This window comes from Apodemus sylvaticus, chromosome 8 (assembly GCF_947179515.1).
Source record: "Apodemus sylvaticus chromosome 8, mApoSyl1.1, whole genome shotgun sequence".
Lineage (NCBI taxonomy): Eukaryota > Metazoa > Chordata > Mammalia > Rodentia > Muridae > Apodemus > Apodemus sylvaticus.
Genome location: NC_067479.1, coordinates 85,106,609 through 85,130,897, shown reverse-complemented (window position 1 = coordinate 85,130,897; position 24,289 = coordinate 85,106,609). Strand labels below are relative to the sequence as shown.

Below are 24,289 nucleotides of genomic sequence, written 5' to 3'. Positions count from 1 at the left end.
CTGCCGTGTAATGCGGATGATATACCCAGTGACACGCCAATGGAGATCTGCTTTCACTTTTGTATCAAACGTGAATAGCTTCTTGGTTAGAGGTGTGAGCCCCTGTCCACTGCCCTCCCAGTGCCAGGCCCCCGGCTGGCTCGAACTTGTGCAGGCCCTGTGCATGCTGTGCATGGTCTCTTCAGTGCGTATGTGCATCGGTGCTGCTGTGTACATTCTTACTGCCTTTCTGCCTCCTCTTCAGCAGAGCCCTGATCCTTGAGGGGAGGGGTTTGGTAAAGACGTCCCATGTATCGATCACTGAGCCTTGCTAAGTCTCTCCCTCTCTGTTCCTGTCTAGCTGTGGATCTCCATGTTAAATCCCCTTTAATGCAGTAAGCTCTCTGACAGGACGGGAGCAAATCTCATGATTTTTGAGAAAATCAGTATCTAAAAGGTTAATTCTCTCACCCACTACACACATACACACACACACACAACAAGCACTCTATCACTGAGCTATATTCAAAGCCCAGAGCAACATACTTTAAAAAAACAAAACAAACAAACAAAAAAAAACAAACAAACAGACAAAAAAAAAAACCCAAAACCTAATTTGAGAAACTGAAAACTGCCTTTTAAAAGCTGAAACCAAAAGAGCAGTTACAGCAACAGTGTAAACTTGATTACCAACATGAAATACTTGTTAAAATTAGCATTACAAACAGACTGGATTCAAATGCTGGGGAAAAATCAATCCTTTGCACTCTGCTAAGAAAGTCTAAGGGAGCACACTTAGGTAGACCCAAGTGCAGAATGCGTGTCATTCACTTAGGCAATATTTTAAGTTTCTTACTAAAAGAATTTCTAACAAAAGCAATTTCAAGAACAATACAAATTCATACATTATTGCCGGGCAATGCTAGAGCACGCCTTTAATCCCAGCACTTGGGAGGCAGAGGCAGGTGGATTTCTGACTTCGAGGCCAGCCTGATCTACAGACTAAGTTCCAGGACAGACAGGGCTACACAGAGAAATCCTGTCTGGAAAAAACAAAACAAAAAATCATACATTATTACATGCTGTATTGGGGGAACTTCACTGTGAAGAATGTTTACACACATGCAAACATTTTTTAAAAAATAAAGAACTTGAGTCCTATGGTCAAAATGTCACACAGAAGTGATTGGGTATAAACTAAAACTTCAAAAGAAGGTCCTCATCTCTTCATAAAATCTTGCTTGCTTTGTTACATTACTAGAAACTCATGCTGCAGTCTTAATGGACTTCCACAGAGGGAGCCAGCAGTCAAGAATGAAGTGATGATAAAGCAAACTTCAGTCACAGTCTGCTGCAAGTTGTGGGTTTCCAGTCTATGATATGAGCCCAGAGTATCCTGACGGTCCATCTCAGTGCCCAACCGACTCAAAACAACAGACAGTATGCGTGCGGTAACACTCCATTTCCAAGAAGACACAGACTACAAATTCACTAACTATGCTTACTAGTAGTGGTTTTGTTCAGTTTTGTTTCTCAATTACTCAAAAAGATGTCCCTTTAGAAGACATGATCTCTTCACTTTTTGGAGAACAAGTCCATATAACCTAGCTTTGGTCTCAAAAATAAGACATCCAAGCCGCAGTATACTCAAAGGGAGCTGGAAAAGGAGTATCTCACATTTTAATATGGAGCAAGTTACACCCACTGATCTCATGGGAGTGTCGGGGTAAAATTTCTACCACATACATATTTTGAATTTTATCAGAAGCTTAGTTTGTAATTTTTTGATTAATGATAATTTTTGTGTAAAAAAAAAAAAAAGACTGTACGATCATCAGTTCAGTGATAATGCTATTGATGATAATGGTGATGGCTAAAATATTCCCTGAGGAAAGGGAGATGCATTTGGTTTCTTATCCTAGAAAAAAAGTATGCTACTTGAAGAAAATTCAAAGTTACAGTAACTGAAAATTTCTCATACAAAGTTAATTGTATGGGGCTGCAGAAATGGTTCAGCAGCTAAGAGCACAGGCTGCTCTTCCAACAGACCTGGGTTCAGTTCCCAGCACCCAGTTCACAGCCATCAGTAACATCAGTTTCCAGGGGTCTGATGCCCTCTTCTGGCCTCTACAAGCACCAGGCATATATGAAGCATACAGACATATATGTAGGCAAAACACCAACACATATGAAATAAGTACCTTTTTTTTTTTAAATAAAAGAATAATTTTATGCTACTGGTACTAACACATGTTCCTTCTACTTGGGATAAAATAGAAGACTGCATGCATTTACTGCATTCTGTATAGAGGACATAATCAAACATACTGTTTATGTATGGATCAATTCTGCCATAAAATGTAACTCTGATCTATCAGGACCCAACCACAATGCTTAAACCCCTTCTATTGTCGGGGAAAAAATTATGTAAGTTGGTTGGCTTGTTGGTGGAAGTTAACTTTTGCTTTGCTTTTTGAGGAGATCGTGCTATCAGAATGATCATAAACTAAGACTCCTCCTGCGTCAGCCTCTTCAAATTTTGGAAACTAAGGAAGATAAAGGTCCAAGGTATAGCGGTAAGGACTAAGCAGCCGGAGTAAATCAGTCAGATCTTTGAAAGAAGTGTATAGGCATGCCTAGCTGCTGACCTAACCAGTAAAGGCGCCAGTGTGCTGTAAGTCATTGAACCTTCCTCCTCTGAGTTTTCAGTAAGGTCCTGATCACACACACACACACACACACACACACACACACACACCTGGGCTTGACAGTTGAGAACTTGAGTTAATTGTTTGGCCTTCTGCACTTAGTGTCTTCTTTATAAAATGATAATAATTACACTTTATCTGTTAGGAGTTGGGGTGGAGGGATGGCTCCACAGTTAGGAGCACTGGCTGCTCTTGCAAGAAGACATGGGTTCAGTTCCCAGTAACCAGATTGCTCACAACCTTCTATAACTCCAGATCCAGGGGGAAATCTGACACCCTCTACTGGCCTCTTCAGGTATTGCATGCGTGCCATATACATATATAAATGCCGTATACATATTTAAATGGGGGAAAATTCATACACATAAAAAAATCAAGTATATCTTTTTTAAAAGGGATTTTAGCAAATCTAAGAAGAAACTATGCACACAAAAAATTCAAATATACACAAATGCATAAAACTATACTTGAAGGCTTGTGTGCATGGTAATGTTCCTAACACCTTTCTTCGTTTAATATGAAACCTAGGAGGACCTGGGACATACAATCCTCCTGCCTCGGGATCCCTAAATACTGATAACAGCTGGCTATCTCTTAAAATATCACTTTGGCTTTCATTAATGATTTACTATTCTTACCCCATCTTCATGTATTTGGTAATCCCTTTAGGTATAGCTTCTTAGATTCAACCATTAAACTAACATTAAAAGTTTGAACGTGTCATTCACTAGATGTGGTTGAGACTGAAATGATCTCACCGGATGTTAGTTTGGGTTTGTAAGGGAAGGCATCTGATGAAATGAGAAAGAAAGGACCAAAGGAATCTACCACAGATCAAATACTTACTGGAGCTGCTACTCTGGGAGCTTTTCAAAGACTAACTCAAAAAGCAATACAGTAAAGTTACCTTGTAAAGATAACGACTACGTAGGAAAACAGTTTTAAAATAATGATTCTGGGGCCGGCTGGGATGTAGTTCAGGGTTAAGGGTACGTGCTAAGGGTACGTGCCTGTATCCCCGAGGCCAGGATTGGCTCTCTCCACTGGAAACAAATATATCAACAAGCACAATGTATAAATGTTTCCTACAAGAAGGAGACTTGTACCTTAGCTTAAACTTCCCAGTGGAAGCTGCATGCATAGAATCAAAGAAGATGGAAGACAAACAAGGACGACAGTGATGAGGGCTCTGGGTAAAATGCTCAAGGAAATGAAAACTACAAAACGGGCTCAATATTGTATCATATCACATACAACACTCAGCATGGAGAGAGGACTCAGCGGATAAGAACACTCGATGCTCTTGCAGAGGACTGGGATCTTCTTCCCTGTTCCCACATGGCAGCTCATAACCATCTGTCTGTAACTGCAGGTCCATGGTGCCCAACATCTAGCCTCCTCCGAGACTGCACACGGTGGTGCACATGCTAGCAAAACACTTATAAACACAAAACACTTATAAACATTTAAAAATAAATAAATACAGTAAAATTACTGTATGCTTAATGAGCGTTTTGGTGGAACCAAAAGAAAAAGGGGGTAGGGGAGTTTAAGTGGGAACCAGAAGACCAATCTCTGGTCCAGCACTGTGACGAATGGGTAGTCACCTGTAACAGGCCACTTTATTCCTGTGACTCTTGCCCTATGCATGACAAAATAGGTTATTGGGCTTTGCCTTAGTATCTGACTTTCAAAGTCAAGCAAATAAACTTAAGTCCCTTGAAGGGAAACTTATTTTTTTCTTCCCCGGTTTTGTAGAGTATACCAAAGTGGGAGGAACATCAACTATCCAGTTTAGGCTATCTCTATAAAGTAGTATGGATAACTACTACTATTAACTTAGCAACTATTAACTTTTCTTACATGAATCTTCCTGATCATATTTCAATACACTATTCATATTCCAAGCAATGAAAAATGTATGTTTACAAGTGACTATGTGTATAAAAATGGTTCTATCTTTTACCATTACAGTTATGTCCATAAATAAGAAAACAAACTTTTTTGATAACTTTATTGAGATATGAGATACAAAACTATACAGAATCTTTGAGCAATGCCTAGTATGATGATATAGCTTGGATATAAAATGCAAGTCCCCAACCCCTGGCATTAGTTAAAGTCTTTGCCCTTAATGCAATGTTCAAAAGGGAGACTTTTGGATAATGAAGGAATCATGAGAGTGCTATTTTATTCTGCAGAGTACCTTGCTAATAGACTAAGAATTTAAGTGTGTTATTGAGAGGTGCCACAAAGTGGGAAGGTAGGAGGCCTCCCTGGAGGTGGTGTGCTCTTAAAAGGAATTATCTCATAACTGCCTCTCTCATCTCTCTCCTTCCCCCTCTCTCATCTCTGTCCCTCTAAATCTGTCTGTCTGCACTTGTTGGTTTCCCAGAACAGCACCCTGCCACCACACTGTCTTGCCACAGTCCCCCAGTGATGAAGCCAGCCACGCCAGACTGATGGAAGTCTCTGGGTCTCTGAGCCAAAATAAACCCTCTAAGTTGGCTCTCAGGCCACTTTTTCACAGATGTGTTACGTTCAAACACAGTAACTCCACAAGCAGGAAAAATAACACTTACTGAATCAATGTGGCATTTTTCTTATTTTAAGCTATTCCATTTATAAAACTATGATTGCAATGGGGTAAAAACAAATCCACAGAAAACTAATAACCAGTTTCATTACAAGATTATTCACAGAGCCAAGCAGGAGCTCCACAGTTTTGGATTAATCACATCACAACTGTAATTGTTCCACTTGCCCAACTTAAAATCATCCCCTAGAGCAGAGGACTCAGTGTATAGAAACAAGCAAAATCCTGCTTAGAGAAACAAATGTCACTGCTGACCAAATGTTTCCCTGTGTGGCGAGTGGGTTTTCCAGGGAGTGGCTGGGGAAATGGAATCTGACTCATCAGATTTCAGAAACTATGACTATTTTAACAGATTTTTAGAAACTATTGACTATTTTTAATAAAAACATAATTATTCCACATAAAGCAATACCAACCATCAGTGTACTAGGAGCTCTTGTATGCATTGAATCAGGGAAATTATAGGTAAGTTGGCTAATGTGATAATATCCACAGATTTCTTTTTTAATAATATCATGATGTGCCAAGGTTGTTTTGAATATAAGAATCAATAATAGTGTTTTATGAGACTAATACATGCCTTATTAATTAGATAATTACATTTTAGGGATTTTTGTTTTGTTTTTTAGTATATGTATAAATGTATGTGTGTATGTATGTACTTTACACGTGACTAAGTGCAAGTGCATGTATACCACAGCAAATATGTGGAGTTTAGAGGTCAAGCTCAGGTGCTGTCCATCTTGTTTTGAGCAGGGTATCTCTTTTGCGGTGCACCACTGCAAACAGCAAGCTTGCTGTCCCACAGGCCTCGGGGAACTTTGCTATCTCTGTATTTTCCATCTCGTTGCCAAGGCTCCAGGGACAGGCGCACGCTGACCTTGTGATCCCCATGTTCCAGATTCACGGTCCGGGGCTCAGGCTTGCGAGGCCAGCTCTGTACTCACTGAGCTGTCTTCTCAGTCAAAAATGTTGTTTTATATCTATATTTCCTATATTTGAAAACCTTGGTCTTGAGCACAAAGAGATTTGGGTTGTTCTTTTTAGTAGGTATAAAATATTTGTTCATATTTATTGGGCATAGTAAGATTTAACAACTCAATACATGCATACAATGTATACCAATCAAATCACAGAGAATGGCATTTTTACTTTCTCTGTGAGAATTTTAGCTATTTAAATGTCAAAGAGACAAATGACATTATTTGTAAACATTTCATGAAGAGCTGTTGATGAATTTTTAATTTAAGATTCTATTCAAACTCAGTTCGGAGTTTTCATTAGTGTAGAGATCAAAACAAAAAAAACTACATGACAAAAAAAAAAAGTCAAAGTAAAGTCACCTAACTGCCAATACAGTACAGATAAGTTATTCAGATAAAAATGCCAGACTAAGACTGGGCATGGTGATGCATAGCTTTGATCCCAGAATTTGGTAGAGGCAAGCGGATCTCGGTCAGGGTGGGGCCACCCTGGTCTACAAAGCCAGTTCCTAGTCAGCCAAGGCTGTTACACAAAGAAACCCTACCTCAAAAACAAAACACCAAAGCAACCAAATAAAATGCCATACTAATCAGCAATAAAAAAAATGATATATGCACCAATAATGATCCACAACAAACCAAACTGGATCGCCAAGCACGGTAGCGCACAGCTATCAAGCCAGTGCTCCAGAGGCAGAAGCAGGTCTCTGTGGGTTCAAGGCCAGTGTGGTATGCAAAGGAAGTCCCAAACCAGCCAGCGCTACAAAGTGAAAGTCTATGCCAAAATCAGGGGATAGGAGAGAAGAAGAAGAGAAGGAGGAAGAGGAAGAGGAAGGAGGGAGAGAAGGAAGAAGGAGGAAGAAATAAAAGAAACCTTATTTTAAAAAGTAAATCACACATGATTTCACTTACTCAAAATTATAGCACAAGCAAATTAAAACAACAACAAAATCCTCTTAACTAATAGACCCTAGTAATTCAGGGGGAAGCATTCTGACATCTGCAACTTTGAAATGAATCCAAAAATAAACAAATAAATTAATGAATGGATTGGAGACAAAACCTGAAAGTGGTAAGTACAATAAAATATAAATGATAAAATCCAGATGGTGAGCATGTGGGTGAATGAATAGCATGTCTAATTTTTCCATAATTATATTTTTATGTGTCAGGTAAGATTAATTGTTAGAAACATTTTTCCATAATAAATTGCAAAGAAAAAAATCATTAGTCAAGTCCTAAACAAGGAGGTGAACTGTGTCTTGGACAGCTAACAGGCTTTTAAATAAACATTCAAACAAACTAAAATAGCAAATGATTAAACTGTTACATAGCACAGAGGACATAGTTCGAATGTGCTTGCATGTGCAAATAAAGACTAACTTAAGTAAATCAAGACAGATCTGAGTTAGATATGAAAATAAAATGGCTCCAGGGTGTGGCTCTCTTCTATAACCCATAATCCCAGCGCTTGTAAGCAAAGGATTACTTTGAGCTCTAAGCGAGCCTGGGCACATAGTTATACTTTGCCAACCTGAACTACGAAGATGGAACTTTTCTCTACATAATTAAATAAAATATGTACACTAATAAAAATTAGTGTATCTAGTATGCTAAGAAACTTTTCAAGGAACTTTGGAAAATCAGTATACTTATAAAGGCGATAGAAACCTAATTAATATGCAAAGTACATGGTGAAACCTACAGATATAATTAGAAATAAAGTCCTCCAATTCTTCCTTTTACAGCATTGATGTTGGCTGTTTATATAATATTCAACATTACTACCATTTTCCTTACTGAAAAATGAGGGAAAAGTGAACCATTTAAAAAAAAGAAAGCATATAAAAATTTTAAAGTTTCCCTCTTTAGATAATCCTAAAATACTTACAAGTTTCAAACTTCTCAAGCCTATCATTTGTAACTAAAACACTGACAGTCCTTGTCAGATGACAATCTCTTAATTACTACCTTCCAAGAGAAAAATGTCAAAGAAGATGTCCCAGCATCCCGTAAGTTTTTCGCAAAAGTAAAAAAAAAAATAGAACTCTAAAAGAAGTACATTAAAAAATTCAAAAGCATTCCCATTTTAAGCTTTCTGTTTTAAGTATTTGACTTTGTGCTATGTAATAGCTAGGTATTTGCTGTTGTATAAAGCTGTAGAAGACAGGAAGTCATGTTTCTTCATCTTTAGCAAGTACTAGAAAAGGCACCTGAATAAAACTACAAAATTAATCATGAATCTCTTGGTTTTTTTCCAGAGAAATAAACAAACAAACAAACAAAAAAAGATGTGTTTCAACATACATGTAATCTGGAAAATCAAATACTATGGGACAGGTTTCAATGGGTATCACAGACAATTACCTCTGGGGTTCATTTAATATAGCACAAACTCTATAGTGCAAATTATCCTAATCCCACTATGATTACAGCCATAGTGTTACATATCTATTAATTATATATAAATAATATATATAATATGTATAAAAATAATATATATATAATTTTTACTTCAAGTGCTTGAACAACATCTGCTTCATAGAGTAAAATATGTACAAGTGAGGTCTAATGAACTTACAATTCCTTGTGCTTGTCTTCAGCCAAGATCTGGTCATTTGGTTTCAGAGAATACCTACAACACATAAACAAGGCACTGGTCAGATAAACAAAGACACACACTTGCCTTAATCAGACATCTGATTATAGGTACTCCAATCAAATTCAAGTGTACAGCCTGCTGAGTTCTTTCAAATGAGCACAACAACAGTTACACATCCCTGACTTAATTGACAAAACACCGCCAGCTTTGCCAGGAAGGGCGGAAACCAGACAACATCCTTCAAGTGAGTATTCCAGAATAAATGTTTATTCATGGATGCTTATAAAAATTTATCAAGAAAAACCGTTTGATACAGTCATGCTGAAATGATCAGTGTCGCCTGTTCCCCAACACTTTGTGATATACTCAGGTAAACACGATGCCTTTGAGAAAAAGACCAATGATGAGTGTAATATCGTTACTTAATAAGACCTTTTCTGCGTGTGTTACTTTCCTCGTTGCTGTGGCAAAGATACCTGGGCAGAACAACTTTAGGAGGGTTTGTTTTGGCTCACGATGTGAGGAAGTTCATCAAGTTGAGGATAGCATGGCACAGAGGTGTGAGGCTGCTGGTCACATGGCATCCACAGACAGGAAGCAGAAAGTGACAACTGCGCATGCTCAGCCAACCCCCTCCTTTTTTTTTTTTTTTCCTTTTTATGTGGGGCGGGTCCTCAGATCATGGGACGCTTCCACCCACATTCAGGTAGGGACATCTCACTCAATTCCCTCATGACCCATATTAATAAAGTGATCCCACCTAACTTGCATGAAACCCTGGTTGGATGCCCAGCACTGGAGGTTGGGGAGGTGGAAGGCAAGGGCCTTAAGTAGCTTCTCAAAGTACACCTCCTCCTAGAAGCCCATGGCTCCGATGACGAATCAGCTAGCCTAGTGGTTTCCACGAATCAGCTAGCCTGGTGGTTTCCAAGTTTTGCTTTCAATAATACCAAAGAGATTAATCAAATGATCCGCTGCCATGACGCTAACTTTTGATGATAGTGGTAACTGGAACTGCAGAAAATTCTGGTACAACCCAACAAGCCATTGGGACCCGCTGCTCAGCTAACACAACTGTACTGGGGAAAAAGTAAAGTCTCGCGAAACTTGTAATCTTAGCAATAATGGGGCAGAAGCAGGGCTAAGTGTGCAGAGTTAGTAAGATGCTGTCTTTTGTAATTTTGAGGAAAAATGTGGCAAAATCCTGGGCTCAACCCCCAGTACCACATATACACGCAGCAAACCAGAATCCTACCTCACTGAGGCAATGTGTATTATTTATCCACAGAAGAGTAAACCAATTGGACAGAAGCTTTAGAAATAGTTTCACCAACTCATTTAAAAGATGGATTTCTGATCATCCTACTTATTTTATTTAATTATTCACACTTTAATGCATTGGTGTGCTTTACGATGTGTGGAACATAATCTAAGGACTAGGAGAAGCTTTAGAATTAAATTTACATATATATTTTTACTGCAGAAACATAGGGTGATCAATATTCATGAAATATGTTAATATACAGAATGAATTTCACAAGGATAAAAGTACAACATGATTTAAAAGCAAAAGGAATACCAAGTTTTAAGAAAGAAAAAGGAGCTCGGGCATTTTTGTAAACATTGTTATATAGATTCACCTTGGTAATTAGGATTCATAAAAAAGTGATTCATTAGTTTTATTCAGTTACAAAAATCATAAATATTAATGTGTATGAAAGCATTCATGCTTATGGAATATAAACATCTAAAAGTTTGAAGTAGCTATGTGGATCATTCACAGAGCACACGACACATTATCTAAAGGTATTTAGCCATTCCCTCTTTCCTTCTGTGCCCGGCTAAGAGAGAAAGTTTCTTGTCTTCTAGGCCTCACAATTCAGCAAGCTAAAAGAAAGGTTAAGTTGTATGATCTATAACATTGGCAGTGGCATGAGAGGAAATACTGTTTCTCCCTCATGCGACTGGGAAAAGGGAGTTTTTATCTGTTCCTCTGCTGCCATGTCCTTCACATCTGGCCTCTTGGCTCTTTGCTCGTGAACAACACTTTTCTAAACTGTCAAAGTAAGAACTTGGAAGGAACCAAAGGGGACAAGAAGAAAAGACCCACATTGGACCAGCAGCAGACAGGAAGTCATCTGATTTTGATCAAACTGCTATGTCACACCGATTCTCACCAGCGAGTGGGAAACACCACGGTTCTGTGCTCTGGGCAGGGGTTTCCCAAGCTCTACAGCAGTCTCTCTGCTCTGTTCCTTTCTCTGGACAGGCTCCTACCTGTTCCAAACCAGGTAATGTTTCCAGCAGATCTGAAAACTTTCTCCTTCCTCATCTTGCATGGTTTTTCTTAATTTTATCTTTCTTCTATAACTTGATGCTTCATGCTGCTTCCTAAAGACTGTCTGATAATGTATTCTGTCTGTAGTTTACATAAAACACAAAACATACACACACACCCTTAATTCTGATACCAACTCTAAACTTGGAAGGTTCTTAAAACCACATTTAGATTAAAGAATTAACTACAGGCTCTCAAGAGATTCACTGTAAACTACTATATTCAAATTCTGACATAAAAGGATATGGACCAAAATAAAACACAAGAAAACTAGTCAGTGTCTGAGGGGTTCCAAACCTAAGGCTTTCGCTGTCCCCTCAAGGAGCTGGGCTGTGTTACTCTCTCACTATCCGTATGCAACCATGTGGCATGAGGAATCTTCAGAGTTTCAGCAGGCAGAGGTTTACTGAGGTGGCATTACATAGCCATGATGTACTGCTCACATAATTGAACTCAAGTCACGTGAACTGCAAGCAGAACGCCCTCAGCCCCCACAAGCTCTCACACTGCACAGGCCAGTCCACTCCCTAACACCTGCATGGGGCCAGGCCCTTCACTAAACAAGAAGGCAAGTATGTATCTGTCAAGCAGAATGATGTAAATAACTACCCAGAGGAGAGAAGTTAGATCTCTGATTGGCTCACGCCAAACCCTTTCTCTCCCTATGCCTGTGTACATGTTTATTTATTTACATACATGTAGCAATACACGGGGGCCTATGCATCTGTATTTGTGAGCTATGTGACTCACTGATGAGTCCATCATAAATGTCAACTTTACCTAGTTGTAGTTAGGTAAATAACTATTACACACAAGATCAAAATAGCCTGAATTTTTAATCTTAGCCATTCTGACTGGTGTAAGGTGAAATCTCAGGGTTGTTTTGATTTGCATTTCCCTAATGACTAATGAAGTTGAGCATTTTTTAAGATTCTTCTCCGCCATCCGAAGTTCTCCTGAATGTTGTTTATAAAGAAACAGAGTAAGAGTGAATCACACAGTTAAGATGTGATTCACTTCAGCCAAAAGTTACAGGATTTGTGAAACAGTGTTTTAGCTTCTCATCAGCAAAGTAGATATGAAATAAAATTAGAGAACCTGAAAGAACAGGGTGCAACCAGATTTAAGCCTGGATATATAAAACAGAGCTATATTCTTCAGGATCTCACCTCTTCTTCACATCATGACAGGAAATTCCAGAATGTGTCACTGCTGGGCTCTTGGCTACGCTTCCCATTTCTCTTCTAACAATGGTTTGTTCTGGCTTCTCTTCCTACCACTCCACTGGGATTTACCTAGCTGGGGTCACCAGTGGCATTCTACTATCAAATATAATGAACTCTGATAAGGCTTACTTCACTACGTTTCTACTGCGTCTGATATAAATGACAAGCTCTTGTCATAAAGCTTGTTCATGTAGCTCCTGGGATTTCATTTCCATGTCCTGCTAAGAACCTCAGTATTTCTCCTTACTTAGACTCCTTCTATAATTACTTTTGGTGAGTCTTGTTTTTTTAGAAGACATTCATTTAAATTTTTGAAGGTGAATTTGAGAAACAAAACCATGACAAACCACTTCACAGACCAATTTATAAATAAAATACCAATAAGAGCATGGGTGTCTCTGCAGCAAATGCATCTCAAGAATACCCACAATGACAGTAAACTTACCACAGTGAGTGATAAACCACATTCTTAAGTAAATAGGTCAAAAGCACCTATCAGTAAGGTTAGTAATTGTATAAACTGGGCTTATTTTAACTTTAATAATCTGAAGTACTATGAAAGACAATCTAAGACTGATGGCGTATATAAAAATCTCCATGGGATAGGAGGGTGGACACAAGACGGCTCAGCAGGTAAAGTCACCAAGCCTGAATTCAAGGCTGGGAGCCCACGTGGAAAAGGGAAAGAATCAACTCCTGATACACAGCCTTCTCCTTCTCCATCTATTCCCATCCCTACTCCTCACAGACAGACAGACAGACAGACAGACAGACAGACACACACACACACACACACACACACAAAATTCATGAGCTAGGCATGGTGGCACATACTTGTAATCTCAGCACTCAGAAAGCTGAGGCAGGAGGATCACTAATTGAGGCCAGCCTAGATGATTTAATGAGACCTAGTCTCAACCACAACATGATCTTTACATGTTATCACTTCATATACAACAACCCAAAGAACTGAGATCTGGAGAGATTTTATGTCTTACAAGTGCAGATGTACAAAAAAGACATCTATCTCCTCCGTTACTGAGGACGTCCAGTGGTTTTACACACCTGCACATGCTTAGATATAAAGTGGATGCTGTGACTTGACACTTCCGGAGCTGAATTCACAAAAACTGCCAATAACAAATTATAAATTTCTAAAGGTCTTTTGTAACTTTATCCCAGGGCTGGAAATGCTATGAAGATGAATGCACACTGAATTTAAGAAGAATGATGTGGAACAGTTTAAACTAGTGGGCACCAGTTCTCTGTGGCCACGCTGAGTCAGGGCCTGTTTGGTCCTGCTCAGCCTGATCTCCATCTTGGGATAACGGACCAAAGTGAGTAAGTCCCAGACCACCCGCAAACCATGTCTGAGATCCACCCGTGCGCTGTGCACGCAGCGGACAGGCGCTTCCTGAGAGAGTGGGTGGACAGCACGGGGACTAAAACACCACCTGCCACTTGGAAAGCTAAATCAGAAGAAAATGCCAAGGAAGGGAAGCAGCTCATTAGGAGGCGGAGTAAACTGGAAAGATGAGCTGTCCAGCGGGGAGGGAAATGACCAACTGAAGTGTTTTATTGAAAAAGGATTCTTTTCCCATACTGGAGTCCATTTCAAACTTCCACTAAGTACACTAAATCTTCAAATGAAAATTTACCAAGTGCCCTGACTTTTTCAGACAGTCATGAATACATAAACATGCAAATACTAGCTACAATTTTCAGATCCACCTGGAGCAAGAATGTCCACATTTAAGAAAAACAAACAGCAGAGACCAATTTTGAAGTTGACAATTACTAGACAAAGTGAAACATCTAGTTTTTCTGACAGAAGCAGAAGGAATATAAGAGTCTACGAGGAGAAGGCAGCACATGGCTCTGTGGTCAGGTCACTTTCCAACAAGCCAGATGACCTGAGTTCAATCCCAAAGACTTACAGGTAGAAACAGAGCAGTTGTCCTCTGATCTCCATGTGCACTCTATTACATGCACACAAGCAACCAGAGTATCACACACAATAAGTAATAGATAAAATCCCTTTCTTTTTTTTATTTTTTATTTATTTATTTATTTATTTATTTTTTTGAGACAGGGTATCTCAGCCTTGTCTGTCCTGGAACTTGCTTTGTAGACAATGGGGCCTTGAATTGTGTATTGTCTCAGCAGTAGAGCACTTGCCTACCATGTGAGGGTTCTAGATTCAACACTCACTAGTGCAAAAATTCGGCTATCATCTCTAACATTCCGATCTCTAATAGGGCATCAGATCTCATTACAGATGGTTGTGAGCCACCATGTGGTTGCTGGGAATTGAACTCAGGACCTTGGGAAAAGCAGTCAGTGCTCCTAACCTCTGAGCCATCTCTCCAGCCTTGTTCAATTCTTATTTTATGAAGGATGTTTGCACCATACTATGAGTTAAGGCACAAATGTAGGACACAAATAAGTAATTTATAAGAAGAGATTTATTGGGTTTTATTTGGGAGGGGGGTTGTTTGTTTGGCAGGTTTGTTCTTAATGTAGACGAGGCTGACATTAAATTATGACTTTTAGTATTCCTGATCTACTGAAATTATAAGCATATCCCACCATACCTTCTTGTATTTTTCACATTTTCACTTTTGTGATCTTTAAATCTCAGCACTTGTATTTGTGGGATGACTATGCTCTCCAAATTTTATAAGTACCTCATATACTTGAAAGGGTAGCTATCGGCTTGCCATTACAGTTGAGACTTTATTTTTCAAGTAATAACAAGCCTTCTCCTCCTACCACATTAAGCAGATTCATAACTTTCATGACTTATCACAGACTTTTTTCTGCTTTTGAGAGAAGACCTGGCATACTACAGCCCAGGCTAACCTTGAACTCATGGTCCTTCTGCCTTGACAACAACTTGTCACTATGCTTTAAGGATTCACTCAGCCTCAGGGAGGGACTGTAATTATAAGTGATAATTACATTATCACAGCTTTTCGCAAGAAAACAATTCACAAGATAACAGTAAGTATCTCCCATTATATTAAGTAACACAGTAAGAAGGAATTATATTTGGCTCTCCGAAAACCTAATGTGTACAAGTAATGGATTTCCAGAAATATTGAATCAACAGGGTGTATATGCATATTCATATATAGATATATGAAAGAGAATTTACTGCAGGAATAGATTGCTGTGGCTATGGAGATAAAGATGTTCTACTGATATATAAGAAATCTGCTTCATAGATCCAAGAGACCAGTGGTCTTTCTTTGTCATCTGTAAGCTCAGGCTGATCTGGGGTGATGGGCCACAATGACAGACAGATCTTCCCTATCCAGTCCACTCTGATCCACACACTATCTCTGTATACATACATATTAAATGACGTTTCTCTGGATAGATTTCTGTTTGTTCCACATATCTGGATTCAAGTAGTTCACAAAAAAAAAAAAAAAAAAAAACTGAAAAAAACCTGAAAAAAACACTTCCGCTGCTCACACAGCTTGTCAGACCCCCAGACCAAGCTTGTGGTGAAAATCACACTTTGGAGATTTCATCTCTCAAAACTCTGAGATATAAATCTCTTAGGACTGTCCTCTGGGGAATTTTTAGCTTTCAGGAATTTTAGACTGAAGGCTTTGATCACTGGACATGGTGTCACATGCATTTGGGAGGCAAAGGCCGGCAAATAGGTCTCTCTGAGTCTGAGGCCAGCCTCAGAGAGGCCATGTCACCAAAAAAAAAAAAAAAAAAAAAAAAAAAAAAATCTTTGATCTTTTAGGATTTCAGAGTTGTCCTTTGTAACCCCAAGCAGTACCACTCAAGTAAATCCCACAGAAAGTGTATACCCATGAGGAAAAGCACACAGTTTTGAAATCGCATCTAAGCTGCCATCTGGGGTGTGGCTTGGTTGACAACAGGAACAAATACCTCCGATTGATCCAAAGCCCTGAGCAAACAAGCACAGTGGTGTGTTTGTAACCGCAGCACTCAGGGGCTGACATAGAAGATGGCAACAGTTTGAGATGAGCCTGGGCTATAGAGCATTTTCCAGTTCTGCCTTATTCCAGAGATAAGACACTGCCTTATGAGAGAAAATAATTAACTAAGCCAAGGAGAGTGACAAAGTTACAGTAAAAACCCAAACTGTACAGAAGTTATATTCTCAAAAGCTCAAGGCCAACCAACTTTTAGGCCAGCCAAGAATACATACCAAAACTTATCAAACCAGAAAAGACAAGACAAGACAAAAAAGAGAAGGGTCTTGTCTTGCCATTTCTTTTTCCTTTTCTTTACTTTCTTCCTTCCTTTTCTTCTTTTTCTTTCTAATTCATTCTTTCTTTCCTTTCTTTCTTTCTTTTTTGGTTTTCCAAAACAGGGCTTCTTTGTGTAGCCCTGGCTGTCCTGGAACTAGGACGTAGCTATGTATTTCCCTCCTCCAACTCACAGATATCCACCTGCCTCTGCCTCCCTAGTGCTGGAATTAAAGGCGTGTGCCTCCACTGCCTGACTGGAGATGGAACCTATGGTAAAGCATTTGTCTAGTGTGTGAGACCTTAGATTGGCATTTTTACAACTAAAAATTTCACTTGATATTGATTTTGCAGTGAAGTTTACAATCAACTTTAAATAAACACTGAACACCGTATTTCATGCTTGCTTTCTCTACCTACTGGCTTCCGAGTCAAAAGATGTAAATCATCTGTGAGGAAATATACAATTCTTCAACTACTCTAACTAAAACAAGGCATTTTCACTTCTAATTAATTATGTTGCTTTTTCCCAATCGCCAATTCACTAGTTCCCTCCTTCCTCTTCTGTGGCTTTTATCTACTATATATACCTTATATAATCCTTCCCTCCCCCATCCACTAATACATCCTCTCCTTCACCCTCCATGAGACCCATGCTCATCTGAAGGTGTACACACATTCCACGGTTCCCCACAGGAGCATGCTGTCTCTTCAGTGTGGCACAGAGATCTTTCCAGGAGCCTGGTTTTTTGTTGTTTTGTTTTAAGTCACAAACAAACCTATTAATCTTCAGCTCTGATATTCTGCCAAATTGAATGTATCAGAGCTGACTAACTTAATTCTGTTCTTATTTTTGGTTAAAGATCCTTATTCTGTTCCTACTTCAGAGGAAAACTACCTTTATAATAACAAACAAGGAGGATAGTTCAAAAAACTAATGCAAGCAGGTAAATATTCCATTTATTTTTTAATTACACTTTTAAACTACAACCAGGCTTATTGTATTCTGAAAACACGGCATGTCTAGGCAGACCGGCAACTTTGCAGCTCAAGAGCTAAGGTGTTAGGAGCTGGTAAGATGGCTCAGTGGGGAGGCACTTGCTTCGAGAATCTAAAATCAGACCCTAAAATCAGACCCCCAGCATGGACATAAGAGCCAAGCACAGAGGTGCACATCTGGAGGACCAGCATAGGGAGGTGGGCAGAGGCTGGATCTAGGGACTTGATGGCCGACACAGCTACCACAAATGGCAGTGCCCGAGTCAGTGAGACTGAGCACAGTCAGTGGAGAGCTATCGGGAGGACTCCCACTGTGAACCTCAGCTGTCTACACAGACATAACACAAAATTTTGACACCTGAAAATTTGAAAATGTAATCAAGAAGAAAATTATTAAGTTTTTCTTTTTAAAAGTTGATCCATAGAATACTGTAATTTAAAATGAAAATGAACAAGTTTTGAAGCAAATACTTCTAACCTACATTCTACTAATGTAGAATTCTACATGTATTTTTCTAACCTACATTCTACTAATGTGTGGATGAAAAGGAATAGAGCAATGTGTTGGTTAGTTTTTGTCAATTTGATACCAAGTTAGAGTCATCTGGGAAGAGGAACCCTCTACTGAGAAACTGCCTTCATCAAGGACAAGCTTGAGACAGACAGAGACAGAAACAGGTAGACACAGAGAGAAATCGAGAAAGAGACAAAGACAGACAGAAACAGGGAGATCAGAAGACAACTTGGAAAAGTGAGTTTTCTCCTTTTATCATGTAGAGTCCAGGGACCGAACTCACGATGTTAAGCTTGGTGACAAAGGTATTGAGCTGAGGAGCCATCTCACTGACCCTGGTTTTGTTTTTTAGCTATAAAAACTTTTTAAAGGGGCTGGAGGGATGGCTCAGTGGTTAGGAGTACTGACTGTTCTTCCAGAGGTCCTAAGCTCAATTCCCAGCAACCACATGGTGGGCTCAGAACCATCTGTAATGTGATCTGATGCCCTCTTCTTGTATATCTGAAGTGTAGTCACATACATAAAATAAATAATACATTTAAAAAAAAAAAAACGTTTTAAAGCTTCAGAATCAGTAGTTCTCAACCTGTAGATCTCAACCCCCTTGGGGCTGCATAGTAAATATCCTGTGTTATGACCAGCGGTGGCAGGGTGGGCAAACGGCTGCAGCAGTGGCAGAGAGACGACACCAGGCCAAACAGTTTCACGTGGGGTTTATTGAGGAGGGAGGGGACAGCCAGGCAGTGGTGGTGCACACCATTAATCCCAGCACTTGGGGGGCAGAGGCAAGCGGATTTCTGAGTTCGAGGCCAGCCTGGTCTACAGAGTGTCTTCTGAGTACTTGACCCTGTCTTCTAAGTGAATTCCAGGATAGCCAGGGCTGCACAGAGAAGCCCTGTCTCGAAAAAAACAAACAAACAAAACCCACCAAAAAAAAAAAAAAAAAAAAAAAAAAAAAAAAAAAAAAAGAGAGAAGGGAGGGGACAAAGGTAGCAGTGGAAAGAAAGAGGGAAAGAGAGGGGGGACTACTCCCATACATATGGATGGTGACGTGGTCACAGGTAAAGGTGAGCCCAATGGACTCTGGGTACATGGTCGCTGTTGCCTTAGCAACAGACATATAGGTCGCACTGTTGCCTATGTGATGTTATAGGTGTCGGAAGTCCCAATACTGATACCAACATCTTGCATATAAGATACTTATATTATAATTCATAACAGTGGCAAACTTTTTGGATGAGGGTCCCCATAACATGAGGAACTGTATTAAAGGGTCACAGCATTAGGAAGGGTGAGAACCACTGTACTAAATACTAGATATCAAACCCTTACATGACTTACTCCTATCCTGAGGGTTGGCTTGGGTGTGTGTCTGTGTGTGTGTGTGTGTGTGTCCCCATCCGTCCTCATGCACACACACATTCATTGGTGCTGGTACTAATCCAAACTAGGCAAGTACCCTACTATACAGCTCTATCCTCAGACCTTCTACACAGTGTCCTCTGATGCAAAAACTTCATATTTTTGATAAGGCCCAACTTATTTTTTTCTGTTATTGCTTGTGCTTTTACTAATAGTGAATTTAATAATCGTAACACCTAGACAATGAATTATACCTGTTTCTTTCTAAGGGTTTTACAGTTTCTTGAGTTCAGGGTTTTGCTCCATTTTGAGTTAGTTTTTCTATTCAGTAGGAAGTAAGAAGTTAGTATCACTCCCTCGGGTGTGGAAATGCAGTTACCAGAGCACTATTTTGTGTTGTGTTGTTTCTTCTTCGTCTGTTTCCAGACATTATGTCATGTAACTCAGGGGGCTCAAACCTATTTTGTAGCAGGCTTGCCTCAGACGTGCAACAATGCTCCTGACCCTTCTGAATGCCTGGATTATAGGCATGTACCCCCTTACCTATTATATGATAAATTTTAACTGAAAAAGGTATTAGGAATAAACAAAACATATTTTCAAAAAGATACCGTGGTAATTTATGACTCCATAAATAACAGTCAACTAAAAAAAAATTTCAATTTCCTGAGTTTCTCTCTCCAACTGAGGGTGACATATGGTAAATTTTATTGTCAGAGACGTTTTGTCATTAATAGGGTATTTGTGTTATCTAGCCATTTATTGTGTGTATGAGTATGTGCGTGTGCGTGTGCACATACACATACACGTGTGTGGAGGACAGAGGACAACCTGCAGGAATTACTTTTCTCCTTTCACCATGTAGATCTCAGAGATTAAACCTGGGTTGCTAACCAGTCTTTACCCACTGGACCATCCTGCCAGCACAGCCCCACAGTTTAAACACTTCTCTTCAGGGATGCTCAATGTATGAAGCCTTTAATACTTACTTATCAAGGAAATCTTTGTCTACCACAGCAGAGATGTCAAGAAGAGGATTTCCCATTCCAAATAGCACATTTTCACTAAAAAGGAAAAAAAAGGAAAAAAAAGTTAGAAAATACAAATATAAAAATAAATATATCTTTACTTGAACATAAAGCCTAACACGCTAGTTTGAGTAAACCTCTGATTTGCCAATTGCCCATAAAACAGTATTTTAGAGATAATACAATGCTATTACTGGGCTGGTGAGACGGCTGGGTAGTTAAAAGCACAAGTTGCTCATTAAAAGGACCTGGGATTTGGTCCTACCATCCACACAGTGGGTCACAACCACCTGTAACTCCAGTTCCTGGGGATCCAGCATCCTCTACTGGCCTCTATAGGCACTGCATGCATATGGTGTACATACTGTCCATGGAGGCAAAACATCATACACAGGAAAAAGATTCTTAAGATAGGTGAAATAAAATTGAAACATAACAAAAGAAGGAAATAATCTTGTTATTATTTTCATAACATTAAATCACCAATGATTTTTATGTCCAGTTGATAGAAACTAGAATCATCTGGGAAGGACTAAAATGTTCTGAGTGAATGACTGATGTGGGACTGCCCAGCTCACTGTGGGCAGTGCCACCGAGCTGGTAGCCCTGGGTGCTATAAGAAAGCACCTGAGCAAGCCACGAGGAGCAAGCCAGGAAGCTGCGCCCCTCCATAGCTTCTCATTAGTTCCTGCACCAAGATGCATGAATGACGGACTGTGATCAGGACATGTAAGATGAAATAAACCCTTTCCTCCCCAAGTTGTTTGTGGTTGGAGTATTTTATCACAGCTACAGAAACCTCAAAACAAACATTAATCCAGATAAGATCTTAAATAATAAAAATGCTATATAAGAAGGCATTCATTCTTATCTTGTTCTATCAGATATAATGAATCCAGTACATCTAATACAAAAACTCTAGCTGACCCACTCTGTGTGTGGCTCTATCCTGGGATACAGCTACTTTTAAACACACCCTTTTACTATCATTACTCTCTAAAAGTTATCTATATCTATTTAAGAAAAGCAATCCTGATAGGCAAGGCACTCAAACAGGAGGGTCTCTGAGTTCAAGGTCAGCCTAGCCTACATAAAGAGTTCCCTATAAGGCCAGAGCTACATAGTGACACCCTTTTGTTTTGTTTTGTTTTTATTTTTATTTTTTCCAAGACAGGGTTTCTCTGTGTAGCCCTGGCTGTCCTGGAACCCATTTTGTACACCAGGGTGGCCTCAAACTCAGAAATCTACCTGCCTCTGCTTCTGCCTCTCAAGTGCTGGCAAAGACAAGCAACCACCACTGCCGGGCTTACCCTTTTGTTAAAAAAGCAAAGACAGGTACATTGTAACTATTCAAATGTAGAGATACACTTTAATAAATAAATTCAAACTATATGTTCACTTTAGAATACACTTTAAATATAAGTGTAGTCAAGATATAGATACATTTGACATGGAAAGTGTGACATGTTTGGAGGAAAGATATGCCATCAAATCAGTCATTAGAAATATGACTTGCAGTTCTCTATCAGTAGCAGATGAAGTTCACTTTAAAATATGAAGATCAAACCAGCGGTGGCGGCACACGCCTTTAATCCCAGCACTTAGGAGGCAGAGGCAGGTGGATTTCTGAGTTCGAGGCCAGCCTAGTCTACAAAGTGAGTTCCAGGACAGCCAGAACTACACAGAGAAACCCTGTCTCGAAAAAAAACAAAAAAATAAATAAATAAAATAAAATATGGAGATCTACAGATAAGAGATATCAGATATTTCATAAAAGTTAATAGGTCATTTCATCGAGAAATGTAACAACACAAAGTATATATGTGCCAAATAAAATAGCTCAAAACACTTGGGGGGGGGCGAAAAGCACAGTTTCTCCAACCCCCACCACACCAAGGAGCCCAAGACTTATGAGCCCTACTCATAAGACTTATGAGCCCTACTCATACTAAGTATGAGCCCTATCACTATACGGCCTTAAACACACAATCAGATTTGGTTTTAACACCTCTTTCTGCAGTTGTCAAAAACAGGCAGGTACAAACAGAAGTAAGAATTGTACAACTGAATACTCTCACCCTAGAGAAATAATCCTACACTTAAATGTCTGTGTTCATAATGAAGCAGGATAGAAAGGCAGGGGAAACTTGAGAGGAAAGGGAGCCTCTCACCCTGGAAGCCAGCTAAAGCCTCCTGTCAGCAGAGAAGCAAGATTTCCACCCAGCAAAACCAACCATTCACACTTCTCCCATCCCTGCTGCAAGCCTAAAATTTCTCAGGAATCTCATCAGAAACTGTATTTACATGGGAAAAAAATTACAACACTCACTTGAGACCTTAGTGGCTCCTGGGTAACCTTATCAGACTATAATTCTATCCAAGGCATCTCTGGGCCTTCTCCCTTATCTCACTTATCAGAAGCCAGCTGAAAAGGAAGGTTTCTCAACAGCCTCTTGAGAGATAACTTGACAGCCATGAAAACACTGCCAATGTTGAGTTGATTAATTTTTCCACTCTGCCAAGAAGCCATACCTACACATACATATCTTATTTCCCCCTGCCATCCTTAAGGAAGCATATATCCGCACCTGGGTATATCTTGCTTTTTTCTGAGGGCCTTTCTTTCCCTTCATCCTTATTTTTAAGTTTATATTAAAATATCTTTATTAAGCTCCAACTAGCCAGTTCTTTTCCACGATGAAGCTACAAATCTCAGTTTGCCTGAGTTGAAGTTGCCTGATTACGGGAACTCCTCCGGAATCTCCTCACCACTGACTATAACAGACTTATCTGTAATAGCAAAAGAACAAAAAAGTAGGTAACTAACTTAGCAACAAATAGTTTTACTTACAGGATATCTAATGATTCCTCTTAACAAACTCTGAAGCAAAACAATAAATAAAATTTTTTAAAAATTAAAAAAAAAAAAAAAACCATTGTAGTTACAAAAAGGATTGGTAAGTGGCAAGGTTGAGTTGAGGGGACAGCATGACCAAAAAAGGACAGCATAGTAATACTTCTTTGTAGTGAACTAAATTTAGTACCAATTGTGGTAACAGACAAACTTGGACATGATAAATTTTTATGTTATCACTATCAGCTAAATTTAAAAGAAAAAAAGCATAGACAAATGTGGCAACAACCCTCCAGTCAAATCTGGAGTACTACACTAACACTGATTTCCTGGATCTGCAGAACAGCATGGTTATGCAAAATGCATCACTGGCAGAAACTAAATGACTCATGTTCTGGATCACTCTTTTCTGTTGCAATTTCTTAAAAGCCATAAAACATTTAAAAAGATAAAATTCCACTGCATAAGGGCTGGAGAGCTTAGCAGTTAAGAGTACTGACTTTTTTCAGAGGACCTGGTGTTAGCTAAGCTGGTGCTAAGCACCACCCCAGCTGTTGTTACCTGGCAACAGCTCTAAGGTAGGTCTGGCCCACTTTAAGAGGGCTGCTTGCCCCCTCCTCTCTCCCCTCTCTTGCTCTTACTCCTGCCTCTCTTGCCTCTTGCCCTCTTGCTCTCCCCCCTCCCCATTTTCCCACCCTCTCTCCACATGCTCAGGGTCAGCCTCTACTTCTCTACTCTCCCCTTCTCTCTCTGCCTTTCTCTGTTTCTACTGCTCCCTTAACTCCCCTTCCCAGGCCCTAAATAAACTCCATTCTATGCTATACCATTGCGTGGCTCCTCCCTCAGGGGGGAGGGATGCCTTGGC

The 24,289-nt window shown here is 39.5% G+C and overlaps 1 protein-coding gene across 2 annotated transcripts in view; it reads right to left on the bottom strand.

Moving 5' to 3' along the window:
* Adk (adenosine kinase) overlaps positions 1-24,289 on the bottom strand; it is a 400,912-nt gene that overhangs the window by 335,486 nt on the left and 41,137 nt on the right. For both annotated transcript variants that reach the window (XM_052189863.1, XM_052189864.1), the window contains exons 2-3: positions 20,532-20,606; positions 8,848-8,901 (exon numbers count right to left, since the gene is read on the bottom strand). In XM_052189863.1, coding sequence (XP_052045823.1) covers positions 8,848-8,901; positions 20,532-20,606 — 129 coding nt within the window. The remainder of the gene's footprint in view (positions 1-8,847; positions 8,902-20,531; positions 20,607-24,289) is intronic.